The sequence below is a fragment of the Thunnus maccoyii genome, chromosome 10 (genome assembly GCF_910596095.1).
Source record: "Thunnus maccoyii chromosome 10, fThuMac1.1, whole genome shotgun sequence".
Classification (NCBI taxonomy): Eukaryota; Metazoa; Chordata; class Actinopteri; order Scombriformes; family Scombridae; genus Thunnus; species Thunnus maccoyii.
The window spans coordinates 26431195-26450215 of record NC_056542.1 but is presented as its reverse complement, the minus strand read 5'-3'; the positions used below and the strand labels follow the sequence as shown (position 1 = coordinate 26450215).

Genomic DNA, 19021 nt, shown 5'->3' with positions numbered 1-19021 from the left:
TTGAATACATTGATTTTGATGTGGAGATTTGAGAACTCACGTGTTGCGATTGTATAAACAGACACTTAAAGATAATTCTCACTTTTCACATTTTTTAAGCTCAGACATCTGTGTCGCCGCTAAATTTTTATAAAACCTTGCACAACATTTCATGCATCACAAAAGAAAGAGAGCGAATCAAGCTGAATGATTGCAGATGGAGAATAAAAGACGCCACGAGATTTTCCAGGCCCCATCTGGTTGTCTTTCTGAGCGTCTCTTAAAGTGTCTTTTAAAAAGGTGATTTGTCTGTGGGTCCGCAACGATGTGACCATGTCAGCATGTCAGCGGGTCATCTGCTGAGCCTGTCACATGTGAAATGGTCCCATGAAAAGGGTTGGTGTACACCTGCGGAGCTTGACAACTCCACCCTAAAGCTACACATAAGAAAAACATATGTAAACACATACTAAACTCTGCACACACATGTTCCTCATGTTCTTTCTTTATCATCCAAAAAGTTATTGATAAGGCGGTCTGTTTATATTCATCTGACATATGTTGTGTGTCAGATTTGCAAAAAAAAAAAATAAAAAAAAATCGAATACTGACTCAAGGGACCAAAAAAGATCAAATGTAGAACTGGCTTATGGGGCAGAACTATCAAAGGTCCCTCAGTATGGTCAAGCAATTATCTCTTAAAGCATCTCTTAAAGCCACCCCCATGGTTCTCTCAACATGCCCTTCATAACAGTAAGGATTTACTGCCTGCAGATGGCCGATGAGAGACGAGGGCAGGAGCTCCAGCACTGTGCCTATGCACTCACTTTATAAAAGCCCAAATCAAGGGCTCTGTGGGAATACAATGGAGAAGGAAGTGGGGCCATAAAGACACCATAAATCCACACAGTGAAACTTCTGAGTCGTGCCCTGTGCCAGGTGTGCTGTGTGCATGTGGACCCCGGGGAGAAAATGGCACGCGCTGCAATCATTATGATCAGAAATTGTTTTTTTGCTTCTCTGTCCTGTTTTCTGCACTGTGTCAGGTCATCAATCATTCAAGTCATTTGATCATTTGGTCAGGTAATCAGTGGAAAGCTGAATGCAATGCACAAATAAATGATTACATATTTTCATTGACTTAAGCTAGTTGGAAGATTTTACATTATCTGCTCTAAAACATCTACAAAGTTTCCTTGGCGACCTTACTTGGAAGTAATGCACATAATTTCCAGCATGACAAAGAGACATTTACTTGGAGTTAAGAGAAGAGCACAAAATGTGCAGATTACTGAGAAATCATTTGGACAGTGCACCCTTCTCCTTCCTAATATTGCTGGTCGGAAACAGATAAGAAACGCAATAAAACATTTTTCCTGATGCACTGAGTTACAAATGCTGCTAAAGGGCTGTAGTATGACTGTCAGTCTTCAAATGAAAATAATATATATGCACAGTCGCACGTGATGCATCGGAGCCATCTGTTTTGCAATAAGTCGTATGAGCCACATCAGCGCTTCATTTGAACCTAAACACAAATAAATGCTGTTACTGTATGAATCCTGCTCTTAAAATATCAGTTATTTTGTGCAGCCTCTTTGAATGAATAGTTACACATTTTGATAAGCTTATTTTCCAAACTGTCAACTTCTACATTAGCAAAGCAATGCAGCTCAGAAGTCTTTGCAAAAAAATGTAAAATGTAGAAATGTAGGCATGTATCTACAAAGTTCAAGCAGATGAACCTTTTGTGCATGTTTTTTATTCATGCATAATTCAGTGTTTCATTGTTTTGAAAAATATAATGCAATGGTGTAAAATGCTTGAATTTCACCAAAAAATGTATTGCTGGGAAAAGGTTTTGTACTTTTGAACATCAAATGAGTGATGCAGATCTTTCAACAGATTACAATAGATTTTGCAGCTCGACTTGTTTTCATACGCAGGATATTCCATTGCTGTAGTTAGTCTCCCTACTTGACTGTTGCTTCGCCAGTGGAAACCATGGCCCAGAGTCATCTCTCCACTGTGTCAAAGGCTACCGCGCTGTCAGAGGAAGACTAAGGTGAGGACAGGGTGCCAGGAAAAAGGGGCGTGGCTGCATCTGTAAATAGTGAGGCTATTTTAGGTATACCACGGTCGTACAGGGGAGCACCGCCTAGGCCTGTCTTCTGTCACTATGGGGATGGGTGCTTCATAACTTTGCTGGATGGAAAAAGTCTGGAGGACTGGCAGGTGGTACACAGGAGCGTGGCACAGCTCCCATGGCGAAGAGCTATTTCACTCATAACTACCCACTACTAACAATACTCACCGGAAAACACACAGGCCTCTGCTTGTACCTGACGTATCAGCTGCCTGTTGCATTTTATCCCGCTAAAGTATAGTGGTTTATAGGTTTGTTTGTATTTAAGATTGAAACAAAGCTGGAGGACAAGACCATATACCACCTGCTGATTGATTTAAGAAGTGCCCTCTTTGTAACATGTAAATCTGTTGGTAAAGTACCTTCAACTACTATATTTTAGGAATTAACAACAAAATAATACAATACTAAATAAGTAAAGACAAAAATTATTGTTATGTTATGTCTGAAAAAAGAAAAGGATAAAAAAACAAACAAACATGCAATATTTTTACCTACTTTCGTCAATGTCTGTCTCCATTTCAGGTTTTATTAGGGATTTAAGAACAGGTTGGGACAATCTGAGTTTTACTAAGCTCAGGCTTTATAACACAAGAAAATCACACAGCCAGATTAAAGAAAAAGCCTTAAAACTAAAGCAAGGCCATATGGGTCGGGTGTGTAAAAAACGGGAAAAAAACATAATACCTTGGCAACTGATTCAATCTTTAGGATTTAGATTCAGTCTAGGATTTTGCATTTTAGATATAAACTGAGTATCTGTAAATGTGTAGTATACTGTAGGGAAATAATAACACACACCACAAAAAAATTCAGTAAATGTCAATATGACACCAAAATAATTGAGGACTTGTGTTGTATGCATGGTCACCATTATGTCATTTATTAATTCATTGTTGAGAACACATTAAATGCACTTAAAACACATTTCATTTTTCATAAATATTTCATATTAAAGAGATACGTTTCACCTTTTGTCACAGAAAAGCAATAGAGAGTTGCAACGATCTTGTAGCCAAGAAAGAGAGTAAGGCACAAAATAGAAACCTTATTCATACAGTTTAGTCATGCTATTATACTATATGTCCAAAAATGTATTAGGAAGCTATATTGAAAGCTATTGTCAGCTAAATGATCCCCAACATTAGGTCGGTGTGCATGCTCCAAAAGACAAATAACACGGAAAAGACTGCAGATGTATGAAAGAAGAGTCGATGTACTTCTATGACACGACAGTGGAAATCAATCTACAATATTTGGTCTGGAAGCAAGAAACCCTGCTCTGTTTCTACGGTAAAGTGCATAATGTTTTTGTATGGGGAACCACTCTAAGTTAAAGTCTCTGACAGAAAAAGGAAACTTGGACAATAATTTCACCAAAGATAAAATCCTTTGGTTTACACAGATCAATTATTGCCAGCTGTAAGTAACAGTCCTGCCAACTCCTCAGCTGAATCACCCAGATGACGAGTAAAACTGAGCCTGTGGCATACTTAGATTATCCCTGTGCCTATTTACATGCAGACCTGCAGTGCAAGAAGTAACAGACATATATATTGTCCAGGAGTATTCTCATTTAAATTCAGCAGGTAAGCATACCATTGTTCAACTATCTTATAGCTGGGGGAGAAGAAAACTCTGATACCTGCCTTTATAAGCTCCTGCCAGCCAGGAACTGTTGTCCTAGGATATGTACTATATATTTTCACTGATTGTCTGTGCATCATTATGTCATGGTCTGGGTGGAGGACTGGAAGACTTGGGCAGGATGATAAAAAAATAGGCACTAAGGTGAAAAGCATAATGCAGGGTAGTAGAAATGGTATAAATCATATCAGGGATGAAAAATGAAAAAAAAAGGGAGAGCTAACTAGCAAACTGCATGATATAAGCATAAGGCATACATAAGTAAAATTTCAAATACATGTTTATACAAAAGAATATCATACATAACATTCAGTATAAATGAACAATGAGATAATAAGGAACCAAGAAAAAATACAATTCTAATCTATTCACATACTCCCTACATATTTTCCAGCCTTTTATTCTGTTTCCCTGTAAACAAATCATTGAAATGATACAAAAATGTCATATAAATCTTCCACTTTGGGTTACAATGAACCATGGACATTTGCATTTTGTGTGACTGCTGCTGTTGTTGGCTGTCAATATCGCTGCTGTAAGGCACCAATTCGGTTGTTGTTGCGGACTGACTGCACAAACAAATGAACCAAAGTGATGAAGCATGACAGTAATTGTCCCATTAGCTTGTCCATGCATTAACATACAGATCACACTCAAAATGAAGATTGTCATTTGACAACAATAGAAGAGTAATTCAGTCTCATTGAGCTGTTTGGTCCACTAAAGAACATCTGCTGTGAATTAAGGCAAGTGTAGTCGTATACTTTGCCCCTGATATCACTTCCCTTTTGTAAATATAACATTCATTTGTTTATTCAAATGCAGTTTGCCAGTGATTGTCAATGTTAATCTGCAGCTAGTTGAGCTAGCTGCAGATGAGGAGGAGCTGATGGCAAAAATGACAGGTGGGAGATCCTGGTCACAAATTGATTCTTTATCATCTGGATCTCTATTTTTTTTTTCTTTTTTGTCCTCTTTTTGTAGATGATGATGATGCTGTGTGTGTGTGTGTATGTGTGTGTGTGTGTGTGTGTGTGCTGCTGCTGCTGCAGAAGACTTCAGGACGTCTATGCATGAGTGTGCACGGAAATGCTGGAGAGGTCGTTCCTGATGATCTCGTTAACTGTGGAAACAAAGAAGCGGGAGATCATTATTCAAAAATCACATCGAATAACAATTCAGATCATAAAAACAATGCTATATTTAATACAGTAAGAGGTGGCCTAGAAGTTAGAGGCAAGGAGGTTGTCAGTTTGATGCCTTGGGCATGCTGCGAAAAAATGATTAGCAAAAAGTGAGTACATCTTATGGTACTGATTCGTGTTTTGATTGAGAGTTTTTGTTAGATTTTAAAGGCACTGACTGAAAACTGGGGAAACAGCTAGCCTGTTATATCCAAATTCTTTTACTTTACAGCGAATTGTAAAAATGACAAGTTGTGCTTTTACAGGGGGTTATGTCCAGAACTATTTTTGGCCCCTCACAGTAACTTCCTGGAGTCGTGTCGTGACTGTAAAGTTGCCAGGCAACCAGCAGAGACTCCAGACTTTTCCGTTTTTACTATTTGGTTTTTGTATTTATGAAACAAATGAGATATAACATCTTAATTAGTGAGCTTTAGAGGTAGGCAAATCTTATTACATTAGGACAGAGCCAGGCTAGCTGTTTTTCCACTGTTTCCAGTCTTTATGCTAAACTAAGCTAACCTACTGCTAGCTCCAGCCCCATATTGAATGGACATACATGAGAGTGGTACCCGATGACATCACATCAAATAACACATTTATTTTTCTTAACACAGAACACTTAAGAAAATTTTGATTGAAGACGTGCTAACTATTTACTGCTTGCAGTCTGCAATAAACAATGCCTGACATCATATCAGGACAACCACACTGAATTCTCTTTCAATTTGTTCTGGCATAGATACGGTCAAGTTGAAAAATACTGGATACCGCAATCCAAACATATCAATGTCATTACCAGCCTTTTACAACTCATATCGGCTCCATACACACATCTCTTTTTTTAAAGTCATCGTCTTGTCTTTCCTGCACTAGTTCCTGTGCCCGCGCCTTTCCCACAGTCGGGCAGACAGAGATCAGTCCCCTGCCTTTATCTGCTCTGTGTTCTTTGGCAAATCAGAGGGAAGTGACTGTGAAGATGACGAGGACCAAGAGCCCTGTGGCTCAACGCAAACAAGAAGCTCCTCAGTCATAAAGCTTGCTGTGATAAAGTGGACTGATGTAGACAGAGAGAGAGAGAGTCTGGTGAAACCACTGTTCACAGTAAGGAGACAGGAAGTCCACCCACTTCTAGGTCTGAAGTGGGCCTGCAGTTTGTTATCACTAGATACTGTTTGGTGAATGGGGAAGCATCTGCACTGATTCAGACAAAAACAGGCTGTATTCCTTTTAATATCCAACCATTACACTGTTTTGAACGGATATCAGTACAATGCCACATTGAAATGATAGCTATGGTGCTGATAAAATATGACAAATGCATGTTTTTCTGCTCTCTCGTAGATTGGTAGAAATGATTCAACCCTTTAGCCGGCTGATGAAAGATGTCGGAGTGCTGATCTCATCTAAACCGATTTACTAGCCAAAAAACTGTAGAAGCACCCCAGCAATATGTACAGTTTTAGTCAAAAATAATACATAAATAATGCATAAATTGTCACAGGTTGCACTTTTAAATAAGTAGGCCACATACCTATAATAGCCTGCTCTGCTTTCTATATGCAGTAAACCACCCACATATACACACAAACAGGTTGGATGGGACTCACCTCCCTCAACAGGAGGAACTCCCATTGGAAAAATCCAACCTGTGCCAACACTGCTGGCTGTTTTCAACTCTATTCCGCTCTGGGCTAAACAGGCATTTACACGCTGAGGTTATTTTTAGCTCTGCCATCACAGGACATAAAGGAAGTGCAAGCATATGTACAATTACATGATCAAACTTTAATGTTGCTGCTTATCTCTGTAGGTGAGGTGAGAAAACAGCTCCAGGTAATTTTGAAGAGGGAAGGGAAAACCCAACAGTTTGGTGGCAAAAAGCCACAAATGTACTCTTTTATTTCTCAGAGGAAAAGCAGTGGCTTCCTTTTCTTCTTTTCAGTCACTGCAAAAAATAGTGACGTCTTCCCCGCCTAACTGCGGTGTTATTTTGCTGCACTTTATCAACTAATACTTTCCATTGGCATGCCCGACGATGTTCCATTCTGAAGAAATGAGTGATAAAAAGAGAAAGGTAAAACACTGGCCTCTGTGTTCTCATGTGTACTCTGTCGGCAATGTGTGAATCTCAGACACAGGATGTGGCCAACTGTTACACCACAAGACAACACCGTGATGCTATTTTAAGCTGTTTAATGGGGTGGCTCGTGTCACTATTTAGCTGCAACAACTTCTGGGAAATGAAGAAATTTTAAAGAACAGTTGATGTAATCTGAATGACTGATAACACACGCATAGATAATACCTGGGAAGTGCCCCTTAAGCACATGCAATATTCTCATTTTAAACACCTTAGATTGTTTTTGGAGACAGTTTTTAAAATGCATTTAGATTAATTTAGTTTAGTAAATTTATTTCAATCTTTTTTTTAAAAAGTTTGAGATTAAAAGTCAAGATCAGGTGTCTGGGTTCTGTCAATGCATATATATATATTTTTCCTTTTAAGGTGCACTCTCACACATGACAACGTTTAATTTTTCAGTCTGTCTTACCTTCCCTGAAGTGACTAGATAACCACAAATATGCAGCATAAGGGAAGGCAGTCAGACATGCTGGGGAACATTTTGTTCAGAGTGGAATTTGGCTCCAAAATTTCATCCCCTTGCATAATGTGTATGGGCAGGGGTATAGTACAAGATCTCCTCTGTAAACTAGGCCTTGTAATGCTGGGGTATAAAAAGCATGTCAGAGGTTTACTTTCCACTTCCATAATCTCTATGTTCTATTGTCAAAATGAATGCTATGTTATGTTACACAATAATGATATAAAGTAATATGTTTATTGTCAGTTACATACAAAAATGAACTTTCTGTGACCTAGCATCCCACGCAACAGCATTGGAAACTTTTATTTTTCCTTTTTTCAGTTGCCCAGGTTAATAATGGAAAGCTGTAACTGGGAGGATACCCTCTCATGAATAAATAAAAACAGTGGAAAAATGAACTCCAAATATTCCCTTACTGAAAAAAAAGAAAAAAAAAAGAAAAAAGAAAAAGAAAACGTGCCCTGCTCGTCTTACTTCAACAGAGTGACGTACTTTATTAGCTGTAGTGCCAGTGCAATCAGTTAACCACAGCAGACCTGTCAGGACTTATACTTAGGGCTGGGCGGCTGAGAGATCGATTTCAGGCAGGTGTGAGAGTGACATAGAAATATTCCTGTGATGCCAGCCGTGTTGAACAGTTCAATGGACAATTGAGCTACTTTGTGAAGGCCTACCAGTGTTTCTTGGCAGTGGCTTATAGCTTAACCCTGTCCCCATCAGGTATGACTGCTGGCTGAAAGTTGACCTCTCAAAAATAATATGTCTAATAATCTGTATTAACTGATAGAAAAATGATGATGATGGTACAGTACCTCCAGTGTAGTTACTGTAAGTGTATTAAATACATGAACAATGCTGATAACTGAAACTTTTATGCACTTCACCATTTCAGTTATAAAATTAATAACCAAGTAACTGATATGGTCACCTGTATAACAGGTTGTTTAAGACCATATCAGTACTTCTTTAAAAAACACAAGGGGCTGCTGGGTGTGGGCGTGTTGCTACAGGTACTCATCTAGGAAGGCCAGTTTGAGTTATAGATCCATGAGTTTGAGTAATACTGCGCAACTGTGGAAGGATATTACTGCAACAATCACTTCATCCTCTGCCTCGATGAAGGTAAACAGTACAACAGCAGTGAATGTTGGTCTGAACAAAGCAAAACTCAATCTGATGTAAGTGTCAAGAAGTCAGAGAGGAAAAGAAGATGGATTAAAGTGACACTGTTGAATTTGTTTGTATGTTAATGTGCTAATCTACAGGAAGACTTGAGAGAACTATATTCATTTTGAGGTTTTACTCCCAAATCCTGTAACTCTGTTTTTTTTCCTTTATTAGATACTGGATACTTTGTGATTTACATGGTAAGATAGTTAATTTATAAAATAAAACTTGCATATTGCAAAGAGCTTGGTATTTTTGACTCTGATACAAAAGATGGATGGGAAACACAGACTTTATGTTGCTGAAATTTGACCACTCTGAGTGTATGAGTTCAGTGTGAACCTGAACTGCATTGGGGATTTAGTTAGCATTGTTAGTAGAGAGCGCTTTGCATTGGGGTTCGATAACAGCCGGGCTTCCTCAGAGAACAGAGGATGCCCTGTGGTCTGGTGAGATGCAGAGCCTCGAGGCCTGAGAGTCGCTCGGAGGTTCCTGCCGTCGTAACCCAATCTCCTTAAGCCAAATCAGGTCTGACTGGCAATGACCTGGCAGAGAGTGACTTCACCTTCCATCAGCTTTATGACCTCTGAACTGAAGGTTGTAATGGAGGCTTCCTGCCAGGGACTTCTGTTCTCACTTGAAGTCTCTTGATACCAAAGGAGTGAAGGGCACCTTCCTGAACTTTGTTCACTTTCACTGCATGAACAAACTGCAGCTGTGTTAGGGTCAAGGACCTTCACGCTGTAGCAAAGGGTGATGTTTCCTATGCTTACTTGTACCTCCTTTAGTAGCACATCAGGTTTCTGAGAAAGAGGAGGTAGCTTCCTTCTATTGTGGCACTCAGAGTCTCAGCAGCATATTAGGAAGTATGTCTGAGTCATAGCAGCTCTTTCACATAAACACAGATAAACACTGGCATCAAATCTGAGCAGGAGCTCACAGAGAGTAAAAGGCGACTGGCTGCAAGACAGACTCAAAGTTAAACCTCATCTGAACTTGTACATTCATGTGAAATTGATTTGGTGGGGAAGCCAAACTAGAGCTCAAACTTGCTGGAGAGAGACAATTGAATTTCCTGGTACATATTACTTTTGTTTCCCTGCTATATCAAATCTTCTCTTGGCTTCAGCAGAAACACTTAATGGACAATTTGCTGCCTCCCACACACCGCTCAAACGGCTGGACGCAGAGGCTCGGACAGCGTCACTTATCTTGTGCTGATAACCAGCAGTGTCAAAAATAGGGAGGGGTCAAAGGTGAGAACACACACATGAATAACAGAGAGGAAGAAATAAAGATGGAGTGACTGAAAGAGAATGAGAGAAGTGGACGGAGACACAATCATTATTCCCACAGATAAACACAAATGGAAAGAGACAAAGTGTTCCACTAATGCTTCATCGTGATAAAGTGCTTCATAAATTCATCCGAGCCTTGCAGGTAGACAGCTTCTAATCAATCGCAGGGATCCCTTTGGGCCTAATGATGTGATGATATGTACAGACAGCATATTTCATCCCCACAGTTACTCTGATGTGTGAAGCCCTGGGCTTTACCATGTGGAAACACTCAGTCTCCACAACTGACAGAGGAGATGGAGAGAAGAAAAAAAAAGAAGTGAAAGAGATAGGACTGCAGAGTGTGGGTTTGTTTTAAAACAAAGCTGGGTTTACGTTGAGAGCTGAAGCTCAGGCTTTACAACTGCCCTGCAGCAGCTGTGTGGCACTGTGAAGACACTGCTGTGCCAGGGGCCGCAGCCAATCATCGCCTCACTACTGCTAAGGTGAACAATGACGATATAGTGTCAAGGAAAGAAAGAATAATGTGAGAAATAGTTGACGGCAAAGAAAATGACAGAGAGGAGACACAGATGGAGTATGAGACTGATTAGAGGACATGGAGGAAGAAAATATGCACAAAACAGGAAGTACTGTGTGTTTATAAACTGGTGGCCAGACTTTAAATGTGATTCAGGACATAGTGACATGATCCTTCTTTTGGAGAACTGAAGAGAAAAGAAGAAATAAAGTGAGGAGCGTAAACAGTATGTGTTCTGATGTCACTGAAGAGATTTCCAATCAATACGTCTGCTGCCGTTTTTAGACGAGGGCTCCTCGCTCAGTTGGATAAGAGAGCTGGATCAGCCTTGAGAAATAACAATGACATATTCTCTGTGCCTCATGTGGAGAGACAAAGTGGAGCTCAGCTCTAATCTCCACCTGCAAGTCTCTGATGTGCCTCACTTTTCAGAGGACATGCTTTATGGCTCTCTGTAGTCAGATGAATCTGACATGTTGCCTAGCTAAATGACCTCACCCAGGAGAATTTAGGTGTCTACCTGGTCCAGATTAAAATCACTTGAAAATAGCCAGAATAACTAGAAATGCTGTGATCCAGGCTCGAGAACAATAAAACAGCAGTGTCCCAAATTAGACATCTAAAGACAACAACTTTTACTGAAAGCTCCACTGCTGGTGTGCTTATTTTGGCTGCAGCGGTGCATAACCTTTGTCTTTGATCTTGCATGATGTGCTGTGCCTCTCCCTATCTCACCTCACTCTGTCTCTCTTTGTGAGGCTGCCACTTCCCTCTCCTCCTCCTCCTCTCATTTCCTCCCAGGCCCAGGAGGCCGCGGGTGTGCTCGCTTGAGGTCGCTCTCCAGGGAAGATGAGGGGGAGGTGTTTACATGGTTGGTGCTGATCTCCAGTGCCCTCATCACTGACTTCTCCGAAATCGCTGCGCAGTCGCTTCAGACTGCATTGCAGACAATAACAAAATCTTTAAAATGTTTTAAATATGCAACATATGTTGACGTGGAAAGATAGAGAGTAAATTATACTTTAAATTTCCAGACTATATACAAAAATCTGAGTTTAGTTTTACGAAGTAACAAATGATGGAAATGGATTAGCTACTCACCACTTAGTAATACTAAATAGTACTTAGAACTACTTGCTCTTAAAACAAAGTCCTTGTAAACACATTTTTTGTGATGTTTTGGGAGATTTGTTAAGTTGTCAAATTTGAAATTAGACTTAAAGTTTGTGTTCCAATAATGCCGTATATCCGATATCTATTGATGCACTTTCTTAATTTCCTGTTAATAAAAAGTAGTGTCGTGAATATGCATGTTTTGCATTCTAACTGCCAAAAGTGCATTTCATAAATAGTGTGTTCTTCATCTATAGAAAAAAAGGTCACAGTACCGCCCACACTGCTTGATTAACAAGTGATGTCAGGAAGTGTAGTGCAGATGTTCGAATGTTTAGCACCGAAATGGAGCTTTCAGTTATTTTGATTACACACTTGAGTTTGATTGCTTTGTATTGTAAAGTATTTATTTATCTGAACTGGAAGAATGCCACAGCAAAACTCAACAATCAAAGTGTTTATTAAAAGCAAACATGAAAGTAAGAAGCTGAGGAGCTGCTGACTTTTGTGTGTATGGATGACTCGAGACTGTGAGAAATCAAAAGCTTGGTTTCACCCAGCTAGTGAAGCATAACTGAGTAAAGCAAACACCGCAGCCGGAAAATATACCAAACTGAGTGAGACGCACACATCTTTGTGATTGAGATATGAAAGGAGACAGATTAAAACTCTTTGTATGGCTCATTACCAATGGGTTTATGGTAAAATAACTCAGCCATCTGATAAACTCGTTGTGATTGATTCGGAATTAGAAACGTATGCTTGTGTGGAGGCTGATGCGGAGGGCTAAAAGATTTCACTGGTTTTCAAAATGGCACACAGTGAAAAAATATGAGCATATTGAAACAATCATACTTCAGTGGGTTGCAGCCGTCTGAGTGAGAATCTGGCTGTGCACCTGCATATAGTACGATTTATAACTGCGTTTGCGCTTGTGCTTGTGCTTCTTTAAATCACCTGTTGCCTGTCAGTCGTAATGTGACATGTCAGAATTGTTTTCCTTTATTTATATGTAGAGAAACTGTGTTCTCTGTGTCCAAAAAGGCTTACCTCAATGCGAGTTTATTGCTCACTATCTATCGCAGATAGATGGCTCAGAGAGGCTCCTTCCTGTTTTTAAGTGTGCATGTCTGCTCGTGTGTGTGTGTGTGTGTATCCGCACATCATGGCCCTTGGTTAACCTGTCTGTTTTGCCATTCTATAAACACACAGATCTCTGCCAGTGTGTGTGTGTATGTGTGTTCCTAGTATGTCAGTTCCAGACAATATTTTTGAAACCTAGTTGCTCCAGTTGGATATAAGAATTAGCATAGCATCTTGAAGACTCACACAAGGCTTTTAGACTCTTCTTCTCTTTACATTCAACGAAGTAGGAGAACACTGGACACTCCAGAGCAGCCCTCTTGCTCCAGTGCTCACACTGGCGACACTTTTCTGTAATGGGTTGTTTTACAGCTTTGGATAGCATCCTCTGATGAAAATAACATTTCCACTGATCCAGCATTATAGTGAGCTGGACAGAGTGTTTTTGCAGGCTTCTAAAGTCACAGAAAAGGCTCTGAATAGTATACGGAAGGTAACTAAATCTAAAGGTCCTGCTGCGCGCAAGAACATGACCTCTCTCTTTCAACATCCCTGCTGAGCTCTTGCGATCTGACTCTGTACTGAAGCTGGGCGTGATCTGATTAACGCTCTGTCTGCTGACTCCGAGAGCTGCCCTACAACTTTAAATCCTCAGCGCCTGCGGGGATTCAAAGACACAGAGGAGGAGGGAGGTTGCCTCGGGGCACATTGTGGACTTATTCACGTAGTCTGGGAGCAGGGGGGGGAGGCTATCTTGGCAAATGTTCCATTTATCTCCTCTCCAACACCCATTGATCCCGCTTTGATTTTCATAGAGTACAGACAAACTCTCATCCATCTGGAGGCTGTATAGTTGTCAAGAAACCCAGATTGTCTCGAAATCAAATGTGAAGACAGGGTTACTTTTCAAGATATAGTAGGTGAGACAGAGACATTTGCTGTCACATGTAAATCACAGAATCCTAGTTTCACCTGCTTCTGTCCGTGCTGTTTCGTTTCGTACTGATTTAATAGTTGCTTGGGCTTGTGGGGGAAACCGCCACTTGAATACCTTAACAGAAACGGGAGCCCTGCTATTTTACTCTATGATGCAGTAAATCTGACTGATTTAATTAAAATGTACGTGACATTTTCATTCACACAGTGTTTAGGAGCTGAGCTTTCCAAGTCAAGCTCCCAGCGGATTTGACATAGCTGATTTACTACATAAGTAGAAAGACTTGTCTTGTTCTCTGGTACCACAAAGTCCAATGGCTCTAAAAGAGAGTAAGTTGTCAATTTCAGGGCATAAAAAAACGAATGGTACCACTTTCTAACAAGGAACACTTTAAAAAGTGTATGTAAGCTGTAGCTAATGGTTAATATATCATTTATGAATAATTTTTGATCACTTGCAAGCTGTTAATAAACAACAACCAAATGGATTTTTCAGACCAAACAGGTTGTTCTTATTAATGACGTATAACTGTAACTGATCTATAAAGCAATCAGGAAATTATTTATAAATAATTCATAACATCATTAGTTACATCTAATAAATGCTTTACATAGAGTGTCCCAAGTTTGTCACAGGCAGATTTAAAACGGTTCCTTTGCTTTAACCTATATTTATTCAGGGAAGTTTCACCCTGATCACACTTGCACACTTACACACATTCACACCTGGAAGCTTCCCAGTATAACCACAGTCTGATCTGCTGACCGCTGAGCAGCTCCACTAGAGCGGTTGGGGTTAAGGGCCTTGCTCAATGGCCACACTTATCCTGACAGTCTGGGGATTTAACCATGATCTCCAGGTCACAAGCTGACTTCTAACCTTTAGGCCACCACTGCCCTCCTGGGCAGCTGCATCTCATGACCTTCATCAGAGATGCAATTAGCCCAGTTGTCAAGAGAGTGAATAAAACGTATAAAAGTATATATAAATAATACTCCATTCATAAATATAGTACATTCAATTATAATGTCACTAAAGATTACTACTTTGTCATATTTTATCACTGTCCATCTTTCTCTGTTACAGCTAATTAAGTGTTAGTAATATCAAGTGTGACATTTGAAAGCTGTGATATTTCGCTGCTAAAAATTCAATACAGCAGTGAGTTAAAAGTTCCTTGGTATTTCTTGTGCTACAGAAGTTACTTTTGAGGTTTGTGTAGTGCTACTGCAGCCTTTCAACATTTAATCTCTCAATGCCTCACACTATAAAAAAGGCTTAGCAAGCATGAAAGGATTTCCCTATTTGTTAGAATGTTGTTTTGAGAGGAACTGAGCTCAGCTGAGTACAATCGGGCGAGTCAGGGGACCCATTGAGGTTTATTACTACCATGGGTCATATGTCAACAGTGGGACACTTACAGTTCAGTGGTTATGATCATTCCCTTCCCTGAAATAAACCTATTCACCCACTGCTTGGTAACTCACTGCACTACAAGCAGCCGCTGGTGGGAGGAAGAAAATGTGATCTTTAACTTTGGCAGTGTTTATCTTTCTTTGACTTTTTTGTGTTTTGGTTGCTTTAGCTGCAAAAGGAGCACAGAGTGTCAGTGTGTGTGTGTTTGGGTGTGTGTGTGTGTGTGTGTGTGTGTGAAGAACAGGGGCAGTAGGAGAAGCTGCCAGGGAAAATCATCAAGATTGCATGCTACTTTCTTCCACCTCAGATTTTCCCCTCTTTCTCTTAGTCTGTCTGTCTGTGCCTCCTGTATTTGTATGGCTGACCTGCTTCTTCTCATGCTCGCTGAATATTCCTGGATTTGAGGACATGATGAGAATCTCCTGACCCAAAACCTCAAAACCCTAAAATGCTTGTCATGGCTTATGGATGTCCCTCCATTTTAGGCCCATAAGCTACAGTATGACACTGAAAAAAAAAGAACAAATAGAGTCTCTCTCTAAGTGCATGAAATGTACATTTTGGGAAAGAGATTGATGGAGAATGGGATGAGTATAATCTCTTCTGACAGATTCTTATTTTGATAGTTGCAGTTTATATTTACATGTCTCTGTTTAGAAGGATTTTTTAATGGACTGTAACACCGAAACGCGACATGTGCATTTGGTTTACAGATTTGTGAAAGAATTTACTGGGACTCTCACCATTTCAAAGTTTATATCTGTATCTTTATTTTTGTCTCTCTTGTACTTTCCATCTTCATGCCCCCTCCTCCTCTCTCTCTCTAGTTCTGTCTTGACTATCTCTCCCACTCTTTTCTTTCTGAGGTATCTGCACATGGAGGAGACGGCAAACTCTGCCAAGAGTTGCAAAACCCAACGGCTTTCCCCATCCCTCCCGGCTGGATCAGACTTCTCTGTTGACATCCGTCGCTACAGGATACTATTTCACTGAGCTAACAAATTTCAGATGGGGAGCTGTTATTAAGTGGTCTGGAATGGAGACCTGCTCCTGTTTACTGATGCCACAGGTATTTACATCCCCTAAATGTCGACCAAAAACACTGCTGCACTGCTAGGGGCAAGCATCTCAATGTGGTTATGACTGTATGTTGAATGGAGGATCCCATCTTTGAACTGCATTCAACTGTCTGTGAGTGCTTAAGTGTCCTTGGGCAAGACATCCTACGAGCTCCAGGGCTGTCTTGAAGCTGATCCTGACCTTTGACCTCCCTGTGGAGAGTTAAAAAAGAATACTTTTCTTTTGGTGGCTCAATTGTAGTTGTTTGGTAGAATGTGCTGGAACTCTATGAGTTTTCCATGTGCTCATTTCTTTAAATGCCAGCTGGAAATATCCTAGATTCAAGGCAAATTTATGGTTTATATGACTCTGCAGCATTTGTGGTGTTCACAGCAAGATCAGTTATCTCCACAGAGGAACAGTGTTTTATGGTAAATGCAGTAGTGGTGTAATGTTTTGCGGTGATTACAGAATGTCCTTTTAATCACAAACAAACCAACATAGTAACTGTCATTCAATATAACCTCTAAAATAAGCACACAAAGACTTTTCGTCTTGTGGGATGAAAATCGACCTTTAAATTTAGAAAATGGAATCCAAAAAGTAAAGCAGATAACAGCTATAAGGTTGAAATCATAACTTAGATGCAAGCTTCAGTAAGGAACAGATAATGACCTTTCAGCCTTGGGAAGGAGATTCATTCCATGATCATCCCGTCAGAGCAGTCAACCACAGTGACATTTGTCATATTATGATTCAGTAATGAGAGTGTCTGGCGTGAGGTGGTAGCTCCACGATCACAGATATACACAGAGAGATCCCAGCCAAGCCACAGGCCCTGTCTGAGTCCTGACCCGCTGTGATCCGTGTGGCTCGGTGGCTTTTCAACGTGTGTTTCTTAAACCTCAGAATGTGAGCCACATAAACCGAACCTCTAAACGGCTGTGTCAGGAGAAACTATATGACGCATGATGAACTGAAGGAATATAGTTTAATGAATAGACACAAATGTATCTAGAGAAGGATGCATGTACCTTGTGGCTTTATTCTTCTATATTTGTGTTCTTCACTGTCCATGCCACTTTTGATGCCAGGTAATTGATTTCCATACAAGGTCTGCATAGTTAGTTTAATTTTGTACACAGCTTTGAATACTGGAAGAAAATAAGACACATATCCTTACAGTAGCAGATCTGCGTCACACATTTCTGACATTTGGGTAAAATAAACAGAAAATCAGAATCAAAGTCCTCCATCTAAATGTGTGTGAGTATCAGATCCCAGACACAAAAGAAACCCAATTTGTTTAGATAATTTAGCTGCAGTTTTTCAGCAGACACATTCTTTCTCAGTGACTGTGGATATTATGACGGAGCGACTGAAACCAGACCAGATCCTCTGGCTCCGCTGCCAGGGTTTGGGGTGCACACACACGCATAAAAACCAGCTCAATGCAGTAATGAATGGATTGAATTGTTACAGATTCATCTTGCTGCACTTATCAGAACTAATAATATTCCCAATGGTTTTACAAAGAACTACAAAATCAAAGCACTAATACTGTGACCCCATTGCCACTGTCATATGTAACCACTTAGATCCAATTATTTGCTAAACTGCACGCAATCTTGGACAATAGTGTCTCTAATTGAGTGGGCTTCATAATACTGTATGTTACAAAAAAAAAGCTGATCACAACCAGGAATCTGAAGGCTCTTATGTTCAGCCAATGGGACAGAGATAAAAGAGATGTAAGAGGAAACAGAGGGTGCTAAGGTAATCCAGAGGACTTCCACTCAACTGCAAAGGTATTCCTCTTCTACTGTGAAGGTGGCATGGTATATTCTGGGTTCCATTACTGTTCTTCCATTGTAACTTCCATACTTAATGTTACAAACTAACACCGTGTTCAAGCAAACTGTTATCTTCTTTACGAGAGTGACCTCAAGTTCTGAACTGTGTGCTGCTACAGAGTAAGAAGATGAAAGGCATTGCCAAAGTTTACTATGCTCCTCTTTACATGTATAATATAATCAACATTTACAAGTTTGTAAGATCAGCTAATGAGTTGATGTCCTTTGATTAAATTTCATGAAGTAATGTATCAATAAATTTCGATTAATAACCTCTACCACTACCAGATCTTCATAGATCCTCATATTTGCTACTGAGCACACTCCTTCAAGTGCTGGGCAAGGCCTGTAATATTTGATAATGGGTAGTCAGAGACAGCCACTCCATCCACACAGTAAAAATAATGGTTTTTGATCCTAATGAGAAGAATCTGAATCAAAATCTATTGCTGATCCCAAAAGCGTAGTTGTTGATCCATAGCTTAAGCAGTCAATGACTCTCAAAGGCCAATCCTAGAGTGCAGCTACCTATTAATTTTTCCTATGACTATATAACTTCTCCAGCAAGCCCAAACTTTTACTTATACCTCACCATGTCAAGGGCTGCCAGGAAAACAGGATTCCTAATATGAGAAGGCAGCAATAACAATAATAGTAAAGAAAAATCCACATCCTCTTTGTGGTCATAAATAATAAAAAAGCCACCACCCTTCTTCTTGTACCTGTCAATATCACTATGTCTAGAAGGAGACTATGTTCTTGGCATTGCACTTAACCACAAAACAGCCTTTCTCTCCGTATACTCTTAGCCGGTGCTTGACCTGCTCCCCAAAGGCCAGAGGGTCAAAGGTGCAGCGGTGTGAAAGCACAGGCTGTCACTTGCTCTTGTGGTGCTTCTACATCTCGCTGACTAAATGAGATAAACACACATACAAATACATACTGTCAAACATACAGGAGCAGCACTGCTTTAGTGAGTCCCATTTGACACTTAAGCCTCCTCTTTAATG

General features: G+C 40.1%; 1 protein-coding gene across 5 annotated transcripts in view; it reads right to left on the bottom strand.

Moving 5' to 3' along the window:
• Positions 1 to 2997: 2997 nt before the first annotated feature.
• Positions 2998 to 19021, bottom strand: part of LOC121906230 (nuclear factor of activated T-cells, cytoplasmic 1-like) — a 60196-nt gene continuing 44172 nt past the window's right edge. For 2 of the 5 annotated variants that reach the window (XM_042424972.1, XM_042424974.1), the window contains one exon: positions 2998 to 4895. In XM_042424972.1, the coding sequence (XP_042280906.1) occupies positions 4840 to 4895 (56 nt within the window). In that variant the 3' untranslated portion in view covers positions 2998 to 4839. Of the gene's footprint in view, positions 4896 to 11443; positions 11487 to 16145; positions 16371 to 19021 lie in introns of those variants that run through there. The other 3 variants (XM_042424970.1, XM_042424971.1, XM_042424973.1) reach the window with 2 other exon arrangements.